We start from the raw sequence: 26,276 nt of genomic DNA on the forward strand, positions 1-26,276 counted from the left end.
TGAAGGGGAGATTATCTGAATGGCTTTAGCAATGCATGTCACTTATCAGGGAAAATGTAAAGCCTGCAATAACTTCAACTAATGAATAACCTGTTAATTACTCTCCACCTCTGATTAAGGTGCAATAACAATTTTGACACACATCTCAGGGGATTACTTTTTAAGTAGCTGAGAAATGTTGACATGTTTTGATCATCTTCTGAAAGAACAAGTTCATGGGTTAACCATCAACAAGTCAAATCCTCTTCACCAACACATGCTTAAGAAAAAAACACATAGGAGAAGGTAGTCACTGTGCCCTCGGAAACTTTGTCTAATACCAAAATGAGTCATACAGCAGCCCAAGTTCAATGAAATAATCATAAAAAATATATATAGTTTTTCACACCCTTTTAAGCCTTTTTGATTCCCGTATCCATATTACTTTATTAATCAGCAACTGTGACCTGAAACAAAATCCTCACCCTATAATGCCAGATGCTTATTTGCTGGACTGTGTTGTGAGGAAACACCTAATGTTCATCAACTCATGTGATTTTGACTGCTTTTCAGTTACTCTCATTTTTGTGGACAGTTCTTTGGTGCTGTGGAAGATGGGAAGTGATGGGACAGTGTTCGGGGCAACAGTGTGCCTTGCAGGTGGCCTGTCCTGATTCTGCATCACCTTGAAACTCCCAGTGCTATGTATCCTTCTGTGGCATGTGCTACCCAATGGGTCCTTTTGATACTGAGTAGTCTGTACAGGCCAAGGAAAATGAGGGCCACTCACCCAAGCAGTCAGAGGGGCAGAAGAAAGGCTGAGCGATGTATGTTCCATTGTGCACGATGGCATTGACGGACGTCTACAAGCTCCTCTGATGGTGGAAGTAGCTCCACTCACATCAATCACTCCCTCCGTGGATTGCCCTGCTTTCAGTCAAGCTCAGCAGTTCTTAGTTTTTTTTCTTTCATTACAAAGAGATTTTTTTATCCATTGTAAATGTTTTCTAAAAATAATATTTGTTAGATTTTTATCCAGTGGATGCATTTATTTTCCTCTGCCTTAGTCACAAGCTTCTAGGCTTAGAGGTTTTACTCAATAAATCATCCTTTATTGTACTTTACCTGTAACCAGCTCACCACATCTTGCTTATAGGGTTGTGTATTTTATAAGAGTGTGTATGCACGTGATTTTCTCCTTTGTTTCAAGCACAATAACATCTGAAAGTATGCCAGCCTGCTGCAGTTCTAGCTGGATGTCACTCCAGGTTAACGCTTGTGCAGTTGGGGCCCCTGCTCCTGGAAATGGGAATGGTTAACTGAAGCATGTTAATAGGAAAAGGCTTGTCTCTTCCATACTAACACTTGGATGACTCTGCAGGCAGTTGGGGGAAGGGGGAGCACCCAGGCGGATTGGGAGTGCACCCCATCCCCCCCCCCCCCTCCTTTTCTCTGAGGCACGGCTGAGTTAGGATTTGCTTGCATTGTCAAGTAACGCATTGACCCATCACTTTGATGCATATTGATTGTGACAGCCACTCTCTCCCTTCTTTCTCTCTCCCCCGCAGGCCACAGAGGCGCAGATCCAGAGCTTTGGACAGACGCCATCTCAGTTGCTTATCGAGCCACATCCTCCACGCAGCTCCGCCATGCACCTGGTGAGAAGAGAGAGAGAGAGAGAGCATGCTGGGGACATTCTCTGCACCTTTAGCTGTGTGGTGTGTGTCTGTGTGTGTGAGGGGTGGGGAGGAAGGATGTTTAAACCTATGTCACAGTGAAAGTTGTTGGAAAAAACTCTGAAAAAGATGAATTCAAGTTGTCATACCTATACATTGTTTTTCTTATCTATTCTAACAAAGGTGAAATATTTGAGACGTTTTTACCTGATGTAGGTCAAAGACCCTCAATGTGTTTGGATTGGAGTCCCAGTAGCCTGCAGTGTTTTATAGCTGATTCTGCCTGTTTGTTGAGAGTTTAAAAGAAACAGTGCTCTCTACTGGCCTTAAAGGCCACCATTCCCATACTGACATTTTCCCGGTCCAATCCATGAAATACTGTCACTTTTATCATTTGCACATTTTCAGACAATACAAATAACTAAAAAAACAGAACCTAATAAAACTATTTTAATTATCTGTTATCAAAGATATGTTTAGTGTTGGACAAACAGACCCTAAAGTCTAGATTAAGATGAGAACCAAACACTTCGTTAGTATTAGTTGCTTTTATTTCTGTCACACATGAACCGTGACTAAGAATATAAAAGGCTAAAAAGAATTTGCAGTAAAGTGTTACCTTATTCAGTTTTACTGAGTGTTTTTGACACATTTTTCTGTACGAACCATCTCATACGAGTTTTCTTCTTCATCCCAGTATTTCTGTCCACCTCTGTCTTAATCTCCTGTCTGAAAACTGTCCAGGGGTGACACTGCATGAAGTTCTCCACTGTTTTTGAACCTACTTTTCCCTCAAACCTCCACACTAATCCTTCTTACATTATTTTTTCTCTCTCGTGTGTTCATACCTCTGCATATCATCGTTTTCATTCCCTCTTTTCTTTTTTTCTTCCAAATTTGCTCATCTTCTCGTCTCATCGTGCCCCTCCATCTTTTTCCACTTTTTGTCTTTTCACTCTTCTACTCAACAGTGTTTCCTTCCACAGAGTCCTCTGATGTTCAAAGACCAAATGCAGCAGGATGTCATCATGGTGTTGAAGTTTCCATCCAATTCGCCTGTAACCCACGTGGCTGCCAACACCCTGCCCCATCTCACCATACCCGCCGTGGTTACCGTCACTTGCAGCCGACTGTTTGCCGTCAATCGATGGCACAACACTGTAGGTGAGTGGAGCCAAACTCACACAGGAGGTGATATGTTTAATCACAGACATGTGTGCTCTGAAAAAAAAGTGTGCCACACCACATGCGATACCTACCACAGCAGTGGGGCTGCAAAATCACTTCATCACAGTCACACCAAAAAAACCAGCTCACTGCTCATAATAGAGCTGTTGCGAGCTGTCTATGAGCGCGACTAGCACCTCTCAGGTAAGCTGGCCATGAGTGTTTCCACATGTTTCTTTCCAGACATGTGCGAACAACCTTAACCACGAGGCCCCTCCCTAAGAATCCACCTCACCTCGGGGTCAGAGGGCCAAAGCAATGGTTACTAGCCAATTAGGCCACGACTGCACCACATTCTCCTTACACATTCCCATCTGTCACAGTAGAAGTGCACGGAGCTCGGGACCAGAGTGAGCAGTGTGTGGCCGTCCTTAATGACCACAGCTGCAGCACCCTTGCCATCCTGTGGAAGAGGAAGGAAATGGGGTTTCACTTTATTAAAATAAAAAAGATAATAAAATTGTGGTATTTTAAACATGATTTTGAATTAAAATGAACTCAAAATGTTTGTTTGCATAGTTGAAGGGACTCTGTGAAATTTGACAATGTGAGGGAAATAGCCATGGATCTCCAATATATGCATCTTTTTAAAAATACTATGACTAAATACGGCATGGAAAGGGAAGCAAATGTGTATTTGTGTGTATAAATATTCAGTAGTCAGTGAAGGATTTGTGTATCCTTACCTGAGTCCAGGTCTCCGAGGAGCACCAGGCTACTCACTAGAACAGGCCCATCACCTCCCCATAGAGATGGATTCACTGGTCGGTGAGTAAATGTCAAGGGGAGAACACAGGCTCAAACAAAATTCCAAATTTGTCATTAATAATTATATAACTGTTGCAATCTATAAGTTAAAAAAGTGTTTGTGCCACTTCAGTTTTTTTTTCTTCTTCCTCTCAGCCAACAACACTGGCAGCAACAAGCGTCAGATCACAGACCTAGTGGACCAAAGCATTCAAATCACCACACACTGTTTTGTGGTGACAGCTGACAACCGCTACATCCTGGTGTGTGGCTTCTGGGACAAGAGCTTCCGTGTGTACTCCTCTGAGACAGGTAGGTTATAGAGTAAAACTCTATTTCCTACAGAGGTGTGCACTGATGTGTGGAGGACTGAGAGCTATGACAGTAATGATACAGTATTGGTGCAACTCTCTCCTGACATGCTGTGCAGATGAATATACTGTATCAACTGAAATATTCCCTCCTGATTTGGCTGCTGAGTACAAGATGCTGCTTAGATATTTGTGTCAAACTGTTGGGCACTGCAAGTCATTCCAAACTGATGGTTTCTTAGAAGAATAAAACTCGGGTCTTTATTGTTTCCAGTTGCTCTCTCCTTCAAGTTTTTCATCTTAAACATATGAGTCACCGTGTTAGCTGGTTCAAACCAGATAAAATGCATGTTCTCTCTTTGTTTTCTGTAGGCAAGCTGACCCAGATCATTTTTGGCCACTGGGATGTGGTGACCTGTYTGGCCAGATCAGAGTCTTACATTGGTGGAGACTGCTACATTGTTTCTGGGTCCAGGGATGCTACTCTGCTGCTGTGGTACTGGAGTGGGCGGCATCATATTATTGGTGACAACCCTAACAATGGTGAGAATAAAAAATAAATTAATAAATTAAAATCCAACCTCTGCACAAGGCAAACAATTTTACTTCTGGAATACTAATGTTTCTTGAGCCTAAAACCCCAAGACTAAAAATGTTCCCAAGTTTTTTTTTAAGTTTACAATATAAATATTAAAGGCAAAATTTTAACAGCATCAGAAATACATTCTATACTCTAGAACAAATTATCTGCATGTGATATAATAAACTGATTAACAGTGCTTAGTGTTGCTTCTTTTAAGGAGCTGACTTACTTTTGTAGTTTATTCATTTAGCTGTAGGGATTCACAAAGACATAAAAGCAATATTATTTTTGAAATAGTTAACAAAATTTTGTATGCATGTTTTTTTTTTATCTGAATCATCATACAGATTTTGACCCATGCTGATTTCCTCACTCTCATTCAGTGTTGAATCAATGCATATTTCTTGTTCTTAAATGTGTATTTATATATATACTGTATATAAAAAAACAAATTTAATCAAAACTAAATTCATATGACAAAAAATGTTCTACAGAAATAAAAACCGAGGGACTCATCTGTGTTGTAAATAAATCAAATCTATTAGTATATTAGTATTAGTACTATTAGTATAGTATATACAGTATATATACCCTTGTGTTTTTATTCAAGATTAGAACAAAATAAAAATGAAACTGAATAGAAAAACTAACAAAGTGATCAAATTTGTTAGTTCATAAGAAGCAACCTAAGTGGTCAGATTGCAAAGCAGCGGCCAGGATAAAAAATGTTAAACAAGGAAGATCAAAAAAACACTGTCTGCATTCAAACTAATCCAGCCCAGTGTGTTTTCTCCTGCTTGTTTTAATTAGTTGTTCTTGAATAATAAAAGTTTACATTCAAAAGAAATATTTGAGACTGTAGAAAATAACTGTTACAGTTTGGCACAAAGAAGAAAGTATTATTTGTGATTAATAAAGGTCAAAATAAGAAGACACTTAAAAAAAATTCTCTGGCATATAGCACTGTGTGTGTATTACCGGTTCTTGTAATCTTGTACCTCCAATTGTCAAGATTTTAGGAGCTCAGGATTAGTTGCAAGTGTCCTCTAATTAACTTTACTGAGGCTTTGACAGTTATTTAAGAATTTCAGCTTGGATGCCTCCAATTAGCATGGGGCAACAACACTTGTGTTACTGCAGCAGGAAAACAATATCCCCCTGATATTCACACTTCCACTGCTCACATTATCTTCAGTAGACAAAAGGAAAATGTGAAGGAGGTAGCATTATTAAAAAAGCTGGACAATGGGAAAGGAGGGGGAGTTGTGTTTAGCCCAATTTGCACAAATCTTATAGATCTACACATATAATGCAGGAAGACAAAATTAGTTGTGTATAAATGTAGATGGCAGATATTTGCAGTAGTGCATTTTTTCATATGCTTACAATGGCAGGTCTCCATTTAATACTTTCATTTCATGCCTATTACATTTGCTGTAATGCTTGTTAAAGGTTGTGCGAGTTTGGAGCAGCAGTGTCCTGGACCACTGCTCCCTTCATCTTGCAAGTGTGGTACGAGCAAGAAATTGATTTCACTCAGGCCTCAAAAGGCTGTACGCATTTTAAATGTGCAATAATTAAAATAACTTCCAGCTCAATCACAGCCCGGCTTTTCAGACTCGGCCCATCATGCTGGTATGAGGGGATATTTGCACCAGGTTAATTGTGGTGGCTGAATCCACTGTCCCAAGGGCTACCACAAGACGAGGCATTTGATGCAGGATGATTGAATCTTTTGTTGGGCAGGTGAGCTTGCTTTTGCTCCCCGGGGGCTTTTTTTTGACACTTGTCCCATTCAGTTCCCTCAGCAAAGGGCACTGGGACTGACAGGACTGCTCAGGTCCTAGTCTCTAAGGGACTGTTATGCATCGATCACAGTCCAGCTCGCCGGCTGGACAGCTGCAGCTGTGGAGGCGACAAACCAAGCTAGTGGATGAGATGATGAAGGTGGTGGGGTCTAACACTTGTCTACATTATCTTTTTATGGTGATTCTGTCAGAAGGTTCAGATAATGTCACATGTGGACACCAATAGTCAGTATGTGCAGAGGTGCGACTTTGGCACAAGTTTCCAGAGTTTTTCAAAGTTGCAACATAAAAAATTACAACAAACCTAAAACAAAAATTAATTTATATGAAAATTTTTTAATAATAGTAAATAATGGATAAATGGGAAATATATTCTTTATTGTTGTTAACCAAGTAGCACATTTAATAACATCCCCATTTTTTAAAACAAGATGAGGTGAGAATCAGAGCATTGTTTGTGAAAGGTATGTGAAATTTGTGATCAATGAATTTCAGAGATACTAATACTTTCCTCATTGTAACGAGTGGTGAGGGTCAGTGGCTCCAGGTGCCACGAAACACCCCTCGCTAACCTCTCCCCCGGCTATCATCAATCAAGTGACACGTGGGATGAAGTCAAGTTGTTTGGCAGCCATCACAGCATCCATACATTTACATACAATTTAAATACAGAGCTTGTATTTGTGTTTTTTTAAGAACTAATAATTGCTTAGAAGTTTTTGAGTAGTGCAACAGGTTTATCGAGAATAACCTTTAATTTGGTTTATGATGGAACTCTCTCATCTTGTAGGTGACTATCCATCCCCACGTGCAGTTTTGACTGGTCATGACCAAGAAGTGGCATGTGTGTCAGTCTGTGCAGAACTGGGCCTAGTCATCAGTGGAGCCAAAGGTCAGTACACGTCACCTCATAGTTTTCACCAGGAAGCATCATGATGCATGTTCTCAACTAAAACATTAATAAATGTGGAACCTTGGTCTGTCATGGGCAAACATATAGTATTATTTACCTTTTTAGTGAATAGATTTATTTAGCTGTTGTGCAGAAGGACAGGCGGTTCACACCTCCGCTTCTTTGGTTTGGCAGAGGGTCCATGTTTGGTCCACACCATAACAGGGGACCTGCTGCGGGCTCTGGAGGGACCAGATAACTATCAGTGTCCACGACTCATCACAGTGTCCAGCGAAGGTCACTGCATCATTTACTATGAGAGGGGCCGCTTCTGTAACTTCAGTATTAATGGAAAGCTTCTGGCACAAATGGAGGTCAATGATTCAGCCAGGGTAAAGAGACTTAACATAAGTCAAACATCTGCATTCTAAACCTTATGCACAATTCATTTTATTCTCATGTTGGTAGAGATATTCAAATAACTGTGATATGAGATGTGTATTTATACATTAGAAATTCAGCACACTGTCATTTGCAAAAAAAATTGCAAGACTTTGCTTCAGATTGTAAAGCTTTATTTTATTTATTTACTTCATTGTTATTTCAATGAATAATTTACAAACTGCAGCAAGAAAACTCCTAAAAATAGATGATAAATGTTAAAGTAGAGGTGACAGGTTGAGCTCTTCTTTATCCCTCCTGAAGGCAATTCTTCTGAGCAGCGATGGGCACAACCTGGTGACAGGTGGAGATAATGGCATTGTGGAGGTGTGGCAGGTTTGTGACTTCAGAAAGCTCTACATTTATCCAGGCTGTGATGCAGGCATTCGAGCCATGGACCTCTCCCATGATCAAAGGTAAGGCTGGACAGTTTTATGATTTACAATAAAACCTTTGGATTATGTTTTCATTTCTGTGTTTTGCTCTGCAATTGGCCACTTCTCATTTAATTAACTAAATGTGACTGAACAGTTAACTAAAAATAGTCCCTTCCTGGTGCCTTTTAACATCTGTGAAATGATGCAACCTTGGTGTGACCATGCATAAGAAGTCATGGGCTAATAAACTTCTTCTTGTCAAACCCAAACATTTCTTGGCTTTAAAAAGTGGATTTAGATAATAAACTAGATTATTTTGTCTGACAGATTCTCCTAAACACCCTTTAAGAGAAATGGTTTCAGTATCAGGTGTGTGAGCACTCCCTGCGTGCAGATTTGTGAATTTAGGTTTGTGTTCATGCTAATCTAAATGTTCCGAGGTCCTATAGAGAATAAAATAATTATACCTTGTCGATGTATATTTTAGCTATAGAAATAACTAGTTGCATAATGAGATAATAATTAGAGTATCTCCTGTAAATTAACATGTTTTATAACAGTAAGTGCACATGCTATACAAACCCATCAGTAGTTTCATCTCACAGGTGACAGGGTTCTATTTTGGGCTTTAAACATCTGACCTAACTACCCAAACTTCACAGTCAAGGTTACAAAGTCTGACCATTTAATCTGCTCGCAGTTACAGGATAAACATCATTTAACTTTTACAAACACATTCAAACCACAGGCCTAAAGGAGTAAAGAAATAAAGTCTGTACTAACATAAATAACTGCACAATCCCAGAAGACTAGCAGACGATTGTAAGAAATGAGAAAATTGCATTTTTCTTTTATCGTGTTAACCTCTCCTTATAGTAATAAAATGTCTATGGTAAGTAGTATAACCATTTTTGTGATGCCATTTAACAAATCTGTTACATACTTGGAAATAAAAAACCTTTAGTTATAACCTTTTGCTTTAGTAAGTTGACATTAGGTTAGCAGAAGTGAGCTGAGTTCTGGAACTGCATTTACAGAGGGCCATTCTGCAGCAGCTCTGTTCATTGTGCTTAAAGTTTAGGCCCTTGGGGTGTAGCAGTAAAATGTGACCCTGAAGAATTGGCTGCTTTTGTACGTACAAGCCAGGCATGAACAAAAGGTTGCAGAAAGGCTCTGGGTTTTTAGTCAATATCGGTTGTATGAGAAAACCAGAAAATATCTCCACGTTTGTTCACTGGTACAAATTATATGTTTGTTACTTGTGCTTTTGAACACAAACATAAAAAATATAAATATAAGTAATTATGTTCTCTTTACATAATCCCCTTTTTAACATTGTAACTTCATGATTGTTTTTTTTTTTTTGTCTTGTTTTGTTTTAGGACTTTAATCACAGGCATGGCCTCTGGCAGTATCGTGGCATTTAACATAGATTTCAACCGATGGCACTACGAACACCAAAACAGGTACTGATGAGTAAAATACCTTCAGAAAGATTTGGAAAGTTAAAAGATCAACCTGTGACAAAGCTGGACAGCAGAAGATAAGAGCATAGAAGAGGCCAAGAATACAGGAGAACTTCAGCAAGACAGAGAATTTGACGTCCTTATATTTGTTCATCTGATCTCTTGGGTAAACATGTTGCTTTTTCTCTGTTCCTGATCAGTCTGGACACATAGTTGGTTTTCACATCTTACATGAAAAACCAACCAAGTTTTCAGTTGACTTAAGAAAAACTGTTCTTCTGGGGGGGAAAAGAAAGAGAGAGAGACTGAGAAAGTAACAATTGCAGATAATAAAACACTAAATGTTTTCCTTTCAAACTGTGAACAAAATCATTGCAAAATAAACCTCTGTTAGGAACATTTGCACATTTGTTCAACTTATTTTTGGAATACCGGTACTTCTTTGTCCAAAAGCTTATCTGTGAGTAAAGACAGTTTTAGTTTTTTTTACTGCATAAGCTAAAAAAAAAAAAAGATCAAAATGGTGTTTGACATATCACTGTTTTATCATGCAAGCCATGAATAAATGTTGAAGTTGTCTTTAGTTAGATAGTTGTTGGATAGTTACATGTACAAGACCATTGTCTGCACTTATACAGTGGTTAAATGTATGTTTGTAAAAACAAATGTCCATGTTTGTTGTTTGTTAAAATGAAAGAAGTCAAACTTAGCGTGATTGTCCTTTGTGATAAATGTTTTTGATATGTCAACAGTAAATTGATATTTCCATATTTATTTAAAATTTAAACTGTTAAATATCAAACAACTACTTTAAAAAAGAAACGTATTGTGAAATTTTTGCAACAAGAATTTACCAGAGGATTAAATACCAGAATTGTTTGACTAAATTTATTGATTTCTGTTTGTGGTGCTTTTGTTAAAACATCAAGTAATTAATGTCACTTCAGAGATTAATATTGTATTTTTTTTTTCAGTTTGCTGTCTTTTGTTCCAGTTTTGGCCCAACTATTTTAGGTTTGTGTGTTCATAACCAGCAGTTAACACCATAACTCAGTGCTATTGTAAGCAATACCACTTTGTTTCTAAATGGTTTGAGGAAGGTTTTCTGTTATGTGGCATCTTCTCAATGAACTGGACAAAAAATGACTACTCTATTTTTGGTATAATGATCAAAGTAATCAAATCAAAGGATTTAAAGAATTGCTATGAGCCGTGTGTCTGTCTTTAGGCAAATGAAAATATGCAAATATATATACTTTTTTTTAAAGACAGGTGCTACATGACACCATTCTACCAAAAGCAGTAATTTTGCATGTGTGACTATGTTAAAGGCATTGGGTTTACTTTTCTTTATTCTAAACAGTTTTCATTTTGAATTAAATTTTGAGATAAAAAATGCAGTTTGTAAAGTAAGCAGTGCTTTGAAATTTCATGTGATTTCAGCTGTGTTGCCATCAGTTTGCATATGTTTTGGTTGAAATGAAACCTGGTCAGACTGATGACATCAAAATTCTTTTTTTAAATAAAGAGTAAATGTACTTTAAAATTTTCAAGTTGTACTGACTGACTATGCTGCCTGTATTATATCCACGAGGTACTAGATAATTTGCAGTAGAAAAGTACAATTAAAATTAGTCAGTGACCTTTGCTCATACTGCCATCTGCTGGTTAGCAAGATACACTGCAATAAAAGTTAGCAAACCTTATTTAAAAAAAAAGTTGAAAGTTTGACTTTTAGCTGCAACAGATTTATTTCTGTTCCCCCGCTCCTCATTCAGGTTGCCTCATGACATCTTTACAGACTATGGTTGAATAAAATGACATTTAGTCGAACTCTGCTTCAAGAAAACACCAGCATTTACAATCAAACATTCCATTAACATTTAGTCAAAAACTACCTACATATTACATTTTTTTCAGACATGGAAAACAAATTCAGTTACAGCAAACATCTTCTTTTGTCACTTGCCACCATAACTTGATTTCCTTGTGCTTTTTGGTTCCCGTCTTTCTAAACAAAACAAGAAAGCCCTTTAAAAACAAAAACTGGTGAACACTGCTGTTAGCTATTGTATGAACCCATACAGATGTCTTAATTCTGCTATTGATGACCATGAACAGGCTCCATAACTGACATACAGTCATAAAAACTATTACAGCAGCAAATGTTTCATATTTTACAAATATAGCAATCGTAAAAGACCAAAACAGCTGAATGGTGTATAATAGCATACATGCAAGTTAGAGTCTCTGAGGTCAAAAATGACGTCACATCCATGAATATCTGATCTGTCACCCACAGAAGGCTAGAGTTGTTTGATTAAAGACATGTGCAACAAAAACAGCTGTTTAATTATGAATTCAAAAACACAATTTTACTGGAAGCACTGTTGAATTGTTAAACATTCAACTTAATGTGTGAAAATCAGATGTGCCAATCATTTCTAGCAACAAATTTTGTCATATCACCACTTTAAAAGGGCATAGTTCACTTTGTGCCCACTGGACAGTACATGTAATTTCACTAGAGTGAGTCCATATGTGACAAGACGATACTACACAGAACTGACATTCATTTGTATTGCCACCATTACAGCCACTCAACCAAAAACTACAATTTGGTAATTTTTGCGTGAACTGCTAAATTAGACCGGCAGTCAAACATTAGCACCGTATGTTCTTTTGAAGTGGCAAGCTATTATAAAACAGAGAAAATCTTCTCAAAGTCTCTCTTCCTGGTTACAGTAAAGTGTAGCAGCATTTATTTTACATTATGAATATCTAAAAAAGTGCAGTACTCATACGGTACAACTTTGGGCCCTAAAGCACAAAGCTGTCATAAGGTCAGTTGACAAAAGTTGACTGATGCTGTTAATACTGTAGGAAGTGATAAATTGGAATGGTGGTTAGTAAATATAATGAAATATTTAGATGCACCTATGTATACAGTACATTCAAAGAAAGAACAAGGCTGGTAGTCCATCCTGCAGTGCACAATCTAACCATCAGAGGGCTCTATAGTACTGGAAACCAGTGATTTTAAGCAGGAAAAATAAAAAGGGCCAACAAACAAATAACTTAAATCTGACTGTTTTACATTTTGAACTATTAAAAAAATGTTTTCAGAGTTACTAAAAATGGAAATATGTCATATCCATCTAATTTGTTGCATGCTATCAAGTTGTATTGTTTTAATTCAAGTGAGTTTTTCTTCTATCTTAAATGTATTTTATACAAACGTGGATAAATATTGGGGGGTCTGAATGTCAACTCAGCAGACTATTTCCAATTCTGGATTTTCTTTTATACACCCCACCTTTCCCACAGAAGATCAGACAACGTTGACATTTCAGGAAGATTTAGAATGGAGAAGTGGGTGAATGAACATTGTCAGCCGAATTTGGGGAATAATCTTCAGATTCGGAGGTGAAACCAGCAGGAGACAGGACCAGGTTGGCACTGTTTGAGGGGTTGGCACCAGTACTGTGTGGGAGGTTGTGAACAAGCTTTACATCCTGGTGGCATCTTCTTCTGAAAACTTGCTTCTCTTTATCAAGTGGCGTGGTCTGAGAGAGGGTAACATAGCAGGACAGGTTAGGTTCTTCACAAGACCAGAGATGACATTACGGAGTCGGTTTTAGATGAGACAAAAGCTGCAGCTACCACACAATACTGCTGAGACTTTAACTTCTCATAGCACACCCATGCAAAGCTTGACCAAAGGGGAAAAAAAGGTTCGGCCACAACATCTGCTAGCATCAGACTCCATACCTACAAACGTTAGGTATGGAGTCTAACATGTTTTAGGACGGAGTTGGTTCTCAACTGGTTCGACTTTGAGACCCATCATCACCCCACCATACCAAGCAAAGTTTTAGACTTCTCAAATTTAGCACAAACATGAAATAAAGTAAAGCTACTGAGAAGTTGTTTCAAAATTATATAAAAAAAATTTGGCTGAGTAGCCACTTTTTTTTATTAACAATCAGTCACATATTCAAGCATTAACCATAAGGCTGACAACAATCAGAACATTGGTTGTTTTGCCCACGACCCACCGAAAATGGGTCTACAACCCAGTTTTGGGCCACAACTCACTAATTGAGAATCAATGTCTACATAGACAACACTTCTTGCAAAAAAGATGTTCTAATGCTCAGTATGTAATATGAACCATCAAGTTCAGTTTGCATAACAAAAACACTTTAATGTAAAGTGAACATCATCCTACACTGCACAACAAACAACAATAAAAGTACAGTAGCACTAGTGAGATAACGTAATAAACTGATGAGACACAAAAAAAGCCTCAGCTGATGGATGATGGGTCAAACCCTTGAGGGATGGGAAATGGAGACTGCCAGCACTTTGCCATGGAAGCACTCACTGCACTTTAGCACTTTGCTGTGTCATACCTTATCCAGTTTAATCCTGGATGCTGGCTTTGGTCCAAAGACCCTGGCTTCTGGATGGTATAGTCCTGGTCCAGCTGGGCAGAGGGAGATGAACGCAACTCAGAGAATCACGTTGAACGCAAAACAATACAGACCTTGTTTTCTGTAAGGTGCCAAACTCAACACTTTTGAGCACTACTATCACACTGGTAAACTAATGACATGTAACCATCCGCTGCCATTGTGTTAAATATATAAATATAGCCAAATAAACTAACAGCAAAGTGCTTTTAACTGATAAAATAAACTAAAACCCATTATTTGGAAATGCAGAGAAATACTCATTTTAACTATCCGTCTGTCAACAATGAAAGTTAAAATTCTATTGACTACACCTAGTTAATATACTGTATGTACCCAAGTGTAGTGAAAGATCTCCAAACAGCAGTGCTGACAGTCTATGGTGACAGGTCTGAGCAAACAGGAACACTTGGCTGTGAACATGGTAGCAAAAAGACAGATGAAGTCATGTAAACAGACTGCAGGGAAGTTGCCACCAGCGGGAAAAAAAGGGAAGCTAAAGATTTTCTTCTGTGTGAAAGCAAATGAAAGCAGATGGTTCTAGCGAATATAAATGTTTAAAAATAGCAGCCAAAGTACAAAAAGCCTTTTGCTCAAAAACAAGCAGTAGCTTCATAATTAAAGCTTTAATTTTTTGAATGGCAAAGCATTAAAATAAATAAAATAAATAAAAAAGCTGCCATATTAAAGCTGAATTGCATGCAGTGGGATTGTGGTGGAATACTGATCAGTGCTTACTGTAATTACTGACACTCCTGCTGTAGTGCTGTTGAGCTTCGGTCCAAAGTTGAAATGCTTCTTGATTTTTCCAGCAACAGGAAGTTGATGCTCTTTCTCTGACAGACCATCACCCTAGAAAATAAAGACAACATTAGATCAGCAGATCCTGTTGATGTATTTAATTACTCTGTGGCTGCATTTGGTTTGTGATGATGTTGGACTTACATTGACCCAGGGGTGATCCAGCACTTGTACAGCCGTGTATCTTTGATCCATCACTACCTGTAGCATCCCACCGATCAGAGCCTATAGATGGATATGCTAATCATTAAACATCATAAATAATACACATACACATCACCATCTGACCTGACAGACATACACACACAGACTAACTGTGGTAAATGCAAACACAACCTTGGCAGAGTCAGACACACTGTCCCAGTATGGTGCAGGAAAATCAAGCTGACCCTTCAAAATTTGTTTAAAAAGGGCCTCCTGGTCTTCTCCAGTACTAAAAAAAAATCAAATAACACAGTTATTACACTGATAGTCTACAGTGTGATATAATAAACAATTGCTTAGTGTTGCAATTTAAGTTTAATTTAGATGAAAACAAAAGACTATCAAACAAAAAAGCACATACCCAACAAATGGAGGAAAGCCACAAAGCAGTATGTAAGTGATGACACCAGCTGCCCAAATGTCAACTTTGAGGCCATATCTATTTTAAAAAAAGATAGGTTTAAGAAACTAACACCCTTCTACTTATTTATTGTAACAGATTGTGATTTTCCCCCCCCCAATACTCATATTGTACCATACCCTGTTTCAGCAWTAATCTCTGGTGCCACATAGGTGGGCGTTCCACAAACAGCATAAAGAGGACCATTGACAACAGTTGCCAAGCCAAAGTCACCCAGCTTCAAAGATTTACTACCATCATGATGAACGTACACCTGTGGGGGAAATAAAGTGCCGAAATAGAGAAATTGTAAAAAAAAAGGACAGACAAGTAATGGTTGATACGTTTGAAATGCCTACTATTTTTAAATCAGGGTTTCAACACAATTTTAAATAAAGAAAAAGCTTTTCCACACAAACTTTCATGATACATACAAAAAAATTTGTATCCTATTCTTCTAAGTTAATTCATACACTAGTTTGTTAACAGTGGCAAAATTCTGCCATAGTGGCTGCTCTAATATTACACAGTTTGATATGATATTCTGCACAACAATAATCAAACTTTAATATAAAAAAAACTTTGGTCAATATTAGTTTTCAATATTTTGTATAAATAAACTTACCATATGAAAATGCATTTTAAAATTATGATTATTTAATTTTAGGACATTTGAAGCATTTTTATGTGTCTTAAGGAAGATTTTAAAACACAGCCAATAATGTATAGTATTTTTGTAGTTTTTTGTGCTTTAGTTCACACTTTCTTTTTGCTTAGCAACTGTGTATAGTAAACACACTGGTGTGACTAATCTCACTAATGGATAAAACGGACTGTATGTAATGAACTTACCAGCAGATTTTCTGGTTTAATGTCTCTATGAACAATGTTGAGACTGTGAAGGTACTTGATAGCACTTGCCAGGTTGAACAGCATACAGCTGGCATCACGCTCTGTGTATTTGTTTGACGACGTAATGGCATCAAAGAGGTCACCGCCCTGGAGAAAATGGTAAATCAGCACCTTCCTTTAACAATGATTACAACTTTTTAAACCCACTTAAAGGTGTTTGAAAACAAAATGTTTTGTTGCGTGACATGACATGCAAAGTACCTTAACCAGCTCCATTACAAGATAAAGCTCACAGTCTGTGTCCATTTCTTCAATTAAAAGTACAATGTTTGGATGTTTCACACGTCGAAGGATGGATACTTCACTTTGTATCATGTGCTCCTGAATGATACAAAAATAAATAAAATAAATAATGCATGTAATCAATAAGATTTAAAACTACACAGTTTTATTTTCTCTAATTAGTGTATATAAAGGGAAGTTAAGTTAGAGTCTGCTATTTAAAACAGAAAATGTAACCCAGAGAACAATAAATTAGCACAAATTCTGCGACTCTACACCTGATTTTAACAAATACTCACCTTTCCTTTGCATTTGTCTTTGTTGATGATTTTGAGAGCATACTCTCTTCCAGTAGATCTTTCCACACATTCTCTGACCACAGCAAAGTTCCCATCACCTAAAATCCTTCCAACTTTGTACCTATCTCCTATGGCAGCGGGAGCTACAGTGGACTCATCCAAATGCTCAACTTTTAAAATTAAAGATAAAAAAAATAAAGAGAGGGAGAATATTTTAGTCCTGCTTGCTATTTTTTCTTTTATTTAAAATGATTTTACTGAATCTTACCTTCATTGTTAGGCCCATCCCCTTCATCCATTGAGCTGCACACTTTAGTAGAAGCTAACGAGAGTGAAGATCCACTGTGTTGAGAACCCTGGGGAGCAAATTTAAGTTTGAATATTTTTTTTCTTTATTTCAAATGCTTGTTTTACCCTATCCTCTATAATAATCTATTTAAATTGTTTGTTGATGCTGAAACTGTTACAAGCTTGATGGATGTGATATTAAATAATTAAAAATCAACGAACAACTGTTTAGTTTACTCATAGGAATATCAACCTCTGCCTCTTCTTCTTTCCCTTTTTAATTGCTCCATAGAACAACACGCACCAACAGTACATCTGGGGGTGGGGGTGTGGGTGTCAGGGTCTTTATTCCCATCCCGTTCCCCGACTGCCATTTGGGGAGGGGGTCCTGAAGAAGGGCGGGCCGCCAGGTGCGGTCCTGGGCTGTGGGTGGGCTCAGGGCTTGGATGGTTGCCGGGGGCGGGGCTGGCTCTCCATCCTCCCTGGTGCTGCTTGGTCTCCTGAGGTGTGGCTCTTGGTTCCTGTGGGTGGCCCCCTGGCCGGGGTGGCTGCTGGGTTCCGGGGGGTGGACGGCTGTGGGGGTGCACTTGGTCGTTGGCGGGGTGTGGTGAGGTGGTCATGGGTGTGGCTTCTCTGCGGCGGGGKGCTGGCCGGGCGTCCTGGTGCGGCCCGGGCCGGGCCTTGGCTRYCYRCTCCTCTCCACCTCAGAATGATTGGGTCTACCTTCTGGGTTCTGGTGTGTGCGGCCTCCATTAGGGGGTGGGTACATGTCCTGGACCTGGGAGGTATGGAGTGTGCATCAGGGGTATGAGTGGAATGTGGCATCCTTGTATGTCTTTGATTGAGTGGGGGTGAGGATGAGGGTGGGATGGTGCAATTGTTTATCTGGGGCCTGCTGCTACTCGGCCGCCCGGTGGGGTGTGCGGCTGGCCGCCGGCGTGCTGGGGGTTCCCGGGGTCTGGGGCTAGGCGCTGGGGTGTGTGCCGGCCTGGCCTGGTGACTGCCTGCTGGGGCTCGGGACCTCTGGACCTGTCGGGCTTTGGCCTGGAGGGGGTGCGCCCTGGGGGCCCAGACCTCTGTGCCCTTTCCTGGATCTGCTCTGGTATGGCGGGTGCCGGTGGGGCCCATGAGTTTGTCGGTGTTGGCCCCGGGGGCTGTGCGTGTGGTTGCTGGGGGGACTCTTCCAGTTCTCCCCTATGGTCTGATCTGGGGGGTGTGTGGGCAGATCTTCCCGTGCGGGTGCCCCTTGGGGCTCTGCGCTCGGGATCCCTCTCGGGCCCTTGGGCTCTGGTCTTCCCTATGTCTGCCTCGTGTCTTGGGGGTTGGGTCTCGGTCCTCCACAGTCACTATTAAATATTTCATTGGAGAAATCTTGTATATACACGCATGTTCACAACTGCTCACAAACAGGTGTTCTGATCCAGGGGGTTCTGACTGGTCACTGAGTGTGTAATATATGTCTGTGTGTATATACTGACAATATTTATGAATGTAGGCATGYATGTATGTATATCTTTATATATGTATGGGTATGTGTATATTTTTATATATGCCCTCCATGTATTTATCCATTTATTTTTCAGGTGAGCGGACAGATGTTGGGTGTGTGGTCCTGTGTTTTGTTGATGTATAATTAACATACTTCTAATCGCTATTTCAATCTTTATCTTTCTAATTACTACTCTCTCTGTTTTTCTCTCTGTCTCTATTTTCTCTTCACTTAAAAAAAAGGAATATCAATCTTATTACTTGTTGTCTTCTAAGGCTAGCTGGACTGGTTGCAGAGGGGCTTGGAGACTTTCCAGAACGAGGTGTGGACAGCTGACTGCCTACAGTGCCATTAGCTGTTGGTAGAGACAAGAAGAGAAACAAATCAAAGCAAAACAATAAAATTAACTATGGATTTTTATATCAAGGCAGTAATGCACTTACTTGATCCAGGGGAGGAGGGAGACTTGCTTCTTCTGGACATCCCGCCACTTCTTGGAGAAGAGCGACTTTGAATTGAGGGGAGCCGACCATACGATGAAGATTTGGTCACCCTGCATTCTTGTAAAGCAAGAAAAGCATCAATAAAAGTGTACTGCTGCATTAACAAGACAATAAAATATCTCCTCTGTATGTGTAACAGCTCTGAGGTTCAGTGTTGGTTTCAGCTTAAAACCAGGGGCAAAAAGTGAGAAAATCCTAGCCTGCAAACTTGACACAACTCATTTCAATTATAAAACTAGATTAGGTTGGCAACCATCCTTTTAAATAAACCCTTATAGCCTTTTTTGTTTAATCAGTCAACTTTTTGAACCCTTATCTATAGTGCTGTGTCATTTTGTACTATTACTAAATAAATCTGGTCCTTATGTAAAGATTTGATGCGCGGAAAGGTAGCAGCAGCAACAAGAACACATTGTTTATCAGCTGCTCTGCAGTATGTGTTTAAGTAGTAGCAGTAGAAACAGCAGAGATACCAGCTTCCATTTGTAATAACAGCTTCATATTTTCAAACCATATGTTAATATATATAATATAAATTCTGAACTACCAAGAGAATCAGAGTTCACTTACCACTTTCATCCAAACTGAAATCATCTTGGTAGCGAAACTTTTCAGGACCACAAGCAATGAATATGTCATCTTCCCCAAAGAAGTCCTGAAGGCTTGTGACCTGGCAAAGAAATATTTCTCATCAGCTATTAAATTAACACAGACAAACCTCATCTTGAAAATATCCAACAAAATAAAAAAAACTATTCTTACTGAGGAGACTTAAAATTCCACTGTACATAATAAGAAATCTAATCACACTTAAATGAATAAAATTGTCTCAATGCTACTGTATAAACTACACATAGTGTAATTTCATTTATCATCTGTGACATTAGCATTTATCAGTCTTTGAATATTTTAAATTACTAGTAGGTTAAGTTAATGCCTTTTTATTTATGTTGATTATTCATTTTATTGTTCCAGTTGTTTAATACTCACAAATTTAAAAGTCCAATCATGTCAGCACAATTAATGCTCTCAATATGAAAGCATTTGAACTTTTACTCAGAATAAAGACCAAATTTTAATCAAATGGACAATGCATGTTCTTAATATGCTTTTTGTTTTCTTTATGCAGAAACAAACACTATGTCCAGAAGGATACTTATGCTGCCTGACAGAAGCCATTGTAGCTAATAAATGCAAATGGATGCAAGATGAGTCTTGATGATCTCTCTAAAACGTTAGTGTGCTTTAATGCAGTTGTATGTCAGAAAACAGAAAACTTCTGCTCTCATTTCCTTTACACAGGTGTGAACAATATGTTAAAACTATAATAATTTCCCAGTCTCCTGGTTCACAAGTTGGATAATTTCTCCTGTACATCACATTTTCATGCTTTTAAAGCTGGGCTTCAAGTGAATTGCTGAGTGAAACTATGTACCATAACCAACTTACAAACTCAAAATAAATCTAAAAAAGAAAAAACATTATATATTAAAAGTACATTCCACATCAATGTAACTCAAAATGAGTTTTATAAGATATAAGTTATAAGCATATTCTGATATATCAAAGAAACTAGTAAGCTATTTTTTTATAAAAACTTGAGCAGGAGTCTAGAAGTTGGCAGTGTGCTGACATTAGGAACAGAGCTAATGAAAGTGGAAGAGAAAGTATTATAGTACACTGCTCATAGATTTACCATTATGTTAGTAAACTTCACTAACATTTTATATTATATATTTTATACAGCCAATTGAAATCCCAAAGTTTGTATTTTATTGGGAAAGGTTTTGTAAAAGTTCAATTTACAAACAATAAATGCAAAGAACACACAGCTGTATTTATTAGCAACAAAGTAAAAACATATTCTAAAAAAGTCAAAAGGTCATTCTGCCAACGAAAACTTCAATTTACAGAAGGTGGACTCAATACGGCCTTTTTGTGGAAGAAGTTCTTACTGGTGTGAAATCTAGATTTTGGACCCCCTTTATCAAACAGTTAAATAAAAGTGGTGGAGCTGGTGGGGTGTGGGTTGCTTTAACCCTACAGGATGGAGCTGCACAGCTGCTGCCAACGACACCAGTCAGACTAATAGCTCAGATACAAACAAGGAGAAGATATAAAACCATAAAGATCACCTGTCAGACTCTATGAGGAGCTCTGAACAGAGCAAACTGCAGACCACACTAGAATAAACATGGACAAATAGAGCAAAAAAAAAATTCCCCGTCATACTGATTATTATTGGTTTAATTTATGCTCTTCTAAAATTAACAATAATATATTATCACTTCTTAAAATGGTGATTAAAATAAACAGAAAAAGGAAGTTGAGGGGGTGGTGGCAAAAAACCAAACTTCAGACAAACAGAACAGCTGAAGTAAATATGAATGTAGTGGTTAAACTGATTACTGATGCCTTCTGGCTCTGTGGCACAACATGAAGCATAGCAGCCATCTGACAAACACAATTATTGTGGTCCAGGAGCATCCTGTGCAAATACTGATTGCCAACAATTGATCTATGACTTCTTTTTCTATACCTAGCAGCTGGGATTTGTTTTTTGAAAAACAAAAAGGTAAATGTTAGGTATTGGATTTAAAATAGATAGACCTCAAGGAAACAATATTTAAAGCAAACTTTAAAAACACCAGAAAACAAAAAAGCAATGTTCGAGACCACTTAAAACTGTTACAAGTCCACCTCTTTTCAAGCTAAATAAGAATTAGGGGTTAACTCAAGACTTTTGAATAGTCTTGTTTGTAAAATTTAACTACAGCACCAAACAAAATCTAAACATGTAAGATTGTTTTTTTATATAATTCTTTTACAGCATTAAACACAAAATTACTTATTCAAGTTGCTCCCACTGCCCATTTTAAAGCATGTTTCACTGTCCCTATAAAATGTTAACATCCACAATATTTTTTAATGTCAGACTACAGAAGGAGAAAAAAAAAACAATTGTTGACAGATGTTAGTGAAACAACACAAACCCCTGAGACCAAGACAATAAGTGTTATTTTGTTTTGTTCATTTGTTTTTTTTGTCTAAATGTCAGTATGTCATTATCGGATTTCGTGCTTTAGAATTTGTGGGCTGTGGCTCTTCAGAACTGTTCAACAATTTAATATATGTCTCTCCAACATCTGAGCTCAAAACATTTAAAGTTCCACTTAACATACTAGTGGTTGACATTATGATAACTCTGTTCGAATTTAAAAAGCACCAAAAATAATTCACTAACCTTTGCTTTGTAGTCAATAGTCAGATCATTATTGAAACCATTTAACCACAAACGTGCATTTACAGAAAGCCACTTAATTGTGCATTACTGACATCTGTGGCATGAGCAGAAAAAGAAAGGAATCAATTATGGTTACATGCAGGTCTACCCTTAAAAAGAAAAAATAATAATAATCGCAATATAAACATAAGAAAATGACATACTGTTAAGTTAGATTAATGCCTGGGAAGATACCGTGAATCCAACAAATTTCCTTCTGCATGAAAAGCACAAGCATTTGGTTTACTAAAACATTAAACACCCATGAATAGTGGCCCTTTGATCCCTGTGGGTGCTCATTGACCAGCTGGAGTCACAACATGACAAAGTTCTGAACTGCAGGAAAAAAAATACTGCACAGGATCTCCTTCTCAGAAGATTATTTAGAATAAATAAACCTAAAGTATCCTCTTATGAAACAACTACAGTTCTTTTTTTTTCTTTATATTGCTTCTTCACTGTTCTGCAACAGCGAGTGTCCCTTAGCAACCATCTTCAAAAACCTATTCCCCATAGAAAACTGTCACAGCCAAAACAAAAGGAGCGCACAGAACAGTTTTTGAACATTTCAAATACCTATTTTTTTGGGACGCTTAATCAGTTGTTGTGCATTTTGTATATAGTTTATCCAAATCCACTAGTTACAAAGTCCTGTTTGCCTCCTATAATTCCAGACAAATAAAATGGTAGCTGTGTGACTGCCTGGTTTATAAATATAATTAATTATAAATATTGTTGCAAACTAAATGACCACTGTCCTGGAAGTTTCATTCAATGCATATACAAGAAATAAAAAATACAAGAAGCTTTGTTGTAGGTGGCAAACCTCTAAATTGATTCCTTTTTAATAGTTTTCTACTGTTGGTAGAAATATGAGATGGAGTCCTAGAAACCCAATTCTTGTAATACACTTAGGAAACATTCCCAGGTGACCAAACACACTAGACTGTCTTTCTACTTGGGTAAGGAAATAATTCCCAGAGACATGCTGAAGAACAGAACAATGCTCCAATGAGCTGGATTAAACTTCTGATAGGAATCAGGACTCAAAAAGGGCGGCACCGTGGATCAGTTGCCGCCCAGTGAGAAGGTCACTGGATCAAATCCAGGCCACGGACCATTCTGGGTAAAGTTTGCATGTTCTCTCCATGCATGTGTGGGTTTTCTCCAGGCACTCTGGTTTCCTCCTACACACCAAAAGCTGACTGGGAATTGGTAATTCTAAATTGTCCTAGATGTAAATGAGAAAGTGAAAGGTTGTTTGTATCTGTGGCCATGTGATGGACTTGCAACCTATGCAGGATGTACCCCCACCCCTCGATATGGGCACCAGTGACCCCTGTGACCCTGAAAGGAAGAGGCAGGTAAAAGATAATGGATGGACTCAAAAAGGAAGCCATCTTGGTTATATCCAGTGTCCATCTTCTACACATTATGTCTGCTGGAGTTAACTGCAAGCTAAGTATGCAAAGTTTCCCCCTACTAAACAATTAATGCATAAGGGTAATGCACTCTGTAAAATGTTAAGCAATCGTGGCTTGGGGGATGTTAACTAAATAAATAAAAAAATACAGTCTTGTTAATGAAAGTCTCACAGATAATGTTTGTTAGAGAAGTGAATTATCAGTAAAGTTTTTCACATTGTGTAACATACTCAATTCAATAAAGCAAATTTAAAAGGGCTGAAGTCACTGAACAACTTTGGCAACAATCATTTTAAAAGTTTGGCACTAAGAGAAATGCTTGTTTTCCTTTTGTGAATGGAGCGAATTGAAACTTGCCTTATGGCTGCTCGTTTTTTTGGATTTGCGTATCACTGACACCAAAACCTTTTCAAATTTCTCATGAAACTCCTATTTGTGCCCTACTTGGACATAAAATAAGCATACAGATGTCAATTTTAAGGGTATTGAGACCTACCATTTTGCCGTCAACAGTATATATCCTTTTGACGACTCCAGAATCTAGCTTAATGGCATCTGTGATGTCAGTCATGACTTGCTCAAAGGAGTGTGCCGTCTTCTTGTTGAGTAAAACACGTACAGCCTTGCGGGGCTTTACTCCACTGCGGACAATAGTTACCAGTTTGGGTTTTATAAAGTCTTTGCTCTCCCTGGTTTCCAGAGGCCCAGACTTGGAACTACCAAGGGACGATGGATCACGAGAGGTCTTGGCACCTACGGACCAGTTGGGATTTACATTCTTTGTGTAGTCCACCTTCTTGTAGGGCTCTATGGATGCACAGACATAGCTCTCACCTGCAGAAAATTGAAATACCCCAACATGTATTTACTACAAGTTTAATTCACATTCAGAAACATTCAGAAACACAGCTCACCTTCAACTAGCTGGTCCATGGCGGTGATCCTGGTTGTCCCATCAATGCTATATATTGTTCTGACCCCTTGGGGCAAGGTGACATTATCAGACAGACATCTCGTGAGGTCTGCAAGGAGGGCATCCAGAGACCCAAATCTCTCCTGAGAAATGGCATACACGATACCTTTGAAGTATCGGTCACCGTTGCGGTAGAAACGAATCTTCTTGGCCTTCTTTTCGGAGCTCAGAGCTTGAAGTGTCCTTGTTCTGTACAGGCTGCAGTGAGCGCTATGAGTGGGGCTGGGGAGCCCATTACCTCTTGAGCCTCTCCTGGTGTATCTCTGAGCCTTGTCCCGCTCATCAAAATGCTCCAGCTCCATGGCTGTGTTGTCTTATTATTCTCTAAAATAAATGGGACAAAAAAATGCTTACACTTTGAAAAAAAAATCTCTAATCTGGTTTTAAACAATAGCCACATTAGAGCAATTGTGATGTGCCAGCCTAGTGGCTTTTACACCTGACCGATTTGCTGCTCATATACACATAATTAAACAACATGTCACACCCATTTCATGCTCTTTACTGTCTCAATTCAATTTATCAACATTAAAACACATTTCCAAGGTAATATATAAATAAACAGCACAAGATATCCTAGACATTTGAGCAGGCAAATTGTTATAAGCTAAACCTCAAAGCATTAATAGCCACTGAATTGTAAAGATTAAGATTTGATCAGCTCGATTGGTTCAATATCCTACCTTAGTTTGAGGTGAGGACAGATGAAATCAGACTGGATTTATACGCAGGAAGCATTAAATTTTGTTTTTTTTTTTACTTGAGGTTTTGAATAAAGCATGCGTCCCTTTGTTGCCCTGTGATGGAGCTCTGTCTTCCTGCTGTGTCTGCTCACATGCGGATTGGAGGCAGGGCAGCCGGTGTCCTCCACCCTCCCTTTTTTACTCCTCCCGCTGCTCCAATGCAGTGATTTAGCAGACCGCTAAGGTGTCAGCCTGCCGCGTGCACGTTGGGGGGCGAGAGCGCGCATCACGCCACGCCTCCTCCTCGACATGCGGTCATGCTGTTAACATAGGGTTTCATTTACCTGACGCTAAAAATATGTTAGCCGGCGGCTAATCGCCACAGCTATAGGCTGCAAGCTAACACGAACAAAATACACCTTAACCAGATTTTTAAAAGTTTATATTCGCAAAGAAATGCAGCTTTTGGGAAATTAATTGTCACGTGTTGAAGCTTAGTTTTACCGTTTGAAAATCGCGAGAGCTGGAGGCATGTGAGCTTACTGTGCTTAGAAAAAACAAACCATTTTACCTCTGTATCCAGTTGAAATCACACAGGTGTAGAGGATGGATAATTAGCTGTCAGTCAGGTGAAAAGCACGTGAGTTCCAAACAGTTCGCCCAGTCAGCCCTGAGCATTTGACCATATCCTGGGTAATTTTGTCCTTTTCTATTGAATTATACATTTTTTTAAAAGTAGCAGAGAAGCTCATGGACCCAGTCTGGCTTTTAACAGCATTTCAGAGTTTCTTGAACCCAATGCCAGTATTATTA

The 26,276-nt window shown here is 38.6% G+C and overlaps 2 protein-coding genes and 1 long non-coding RNA gene across 6 annotated transcripts in view; 2 read left to right on the forward strand and 1 right to left on the reverse strand.

Moving 5' to 3' along the window:
* nbeab (neurobeachin b) overlaps window positions 1-11,053 on the forward strand; it is a gene marked incomplete in the record, with an annotated part of 177,610 nt that extends 166,557 nt beyond the window's left edge. The window contains 9 exon segments of the mRNA XM_014014153.1: window positions 1,548-1,637; window positions 2,642-2,819; window positions 3,579-3,650; window positions 3,786-3,941; window positions 4,313-4,483; window positions 7,122-7,223; window positions 7,419-7,615; window positions 7,929-8,080; window positions 9,424-11,053. Of these exon segments, the coding sequence (XP_013869607.1) occupies window positions 1,548-1,637; window positions 2,642-2,819; window positions 3,579-3,650; window positions 3,786-3,941; window positions 4,313-4,483; window positions 7,122-7,223; window positions 7,419-7,615; window positions 7,929-8,080; window positions 9,424-9,514 (1,209 nt within the window).
* Window positions 11,054-11,364: 311 nt separating this feature from the next.
* Window positions 11,365-26,256, reverse strand: dclk1b (doublecortin-like kinase 1b). Of its 4 annotated transcripts, XR_001310676.1 has the most exons (18): window positions 25,464-25,760; window positions 24,722-25,104; window positions 24,304-24,641; window positions 19,671-19,770; window positions 19,041-19,157; window positions 18,858-18,952; window positions 17,089-17,176; window positions 16,821-16,990; window positions 16,501-16,620; window positions 16,240-16,386; window positions 15,528-15,661; window positions 15,349-15,426; window positions 15,120-15,216; window positions 14,928-15,008; window positions 14,721-14,834; window positions 14,319-14,395; window positions 13,923-13,996; window positions 12,991-13,073 (listed from the first exon to the last, which is right to left on the reverse strand). XR_001310676.1 is itself a non-coding variant. In XM_014014154.1 (16 exons), the coding sequence occupies exons 2-16, from the start codon at window positions 25,080-25,082 to the stop codon at window positions 12,867-12,869; spliced, it is 2,247 nt and encodes a 748-aa protein (XP_013869608.1). In that variant the 5' UTR covers window positions 25,083-25,104; window positions 25,464-26,256; the 3' UTR covers window positions 11,365-12,866. The 4 variants fall into 4 exon arrangements, 2 of the variants coding, with proteins under 2 accessions (XP_013869608.1, XP_013869609.1); XR_001310675.1 differs by having other exon boundaries at window positions 13,923-14,395; XM_014014154.1 differs by lacking the exons at window positions 13,923-13,996; window positions 14,319-14,395 and having other exon boundaries at window positions 11,365-13,073; window positions 25,464-26,256.
* Window positions 25,866-26,276, forward strand: part of LOC106521533 (uncharacterized) — a 2,296-nt gene continuing 1,885 nt past the window's right edge. The window contains exon 1 of the long non-coding RNA XR_001310677.1: window positions 25,866-26,156. This is a non-coding gene — a long non-coding RNA (uncharacterized LOC106521533). The remainder of the gene's footprint in view (window positions 26,157-26,276) is intronic.

Source organism: Austrofundulus limnaeus, unplaced genomic scaffold, assembly GCF_001266775.1.
Source record: "Austrofundulus limnaeus strain Quisiro unplaced genomic scaffold, Austrofundulus_limnaeus-1.0 Scaffold110, whole genome shotgun sequence".
Taxonomy (NCBI): Eukaryota; Metazoa; Chordata; class Actinopteri; order Cyprinodontiformes; family Rivulidae; genus Austrofundulus; species Austrofundulus limnaeus.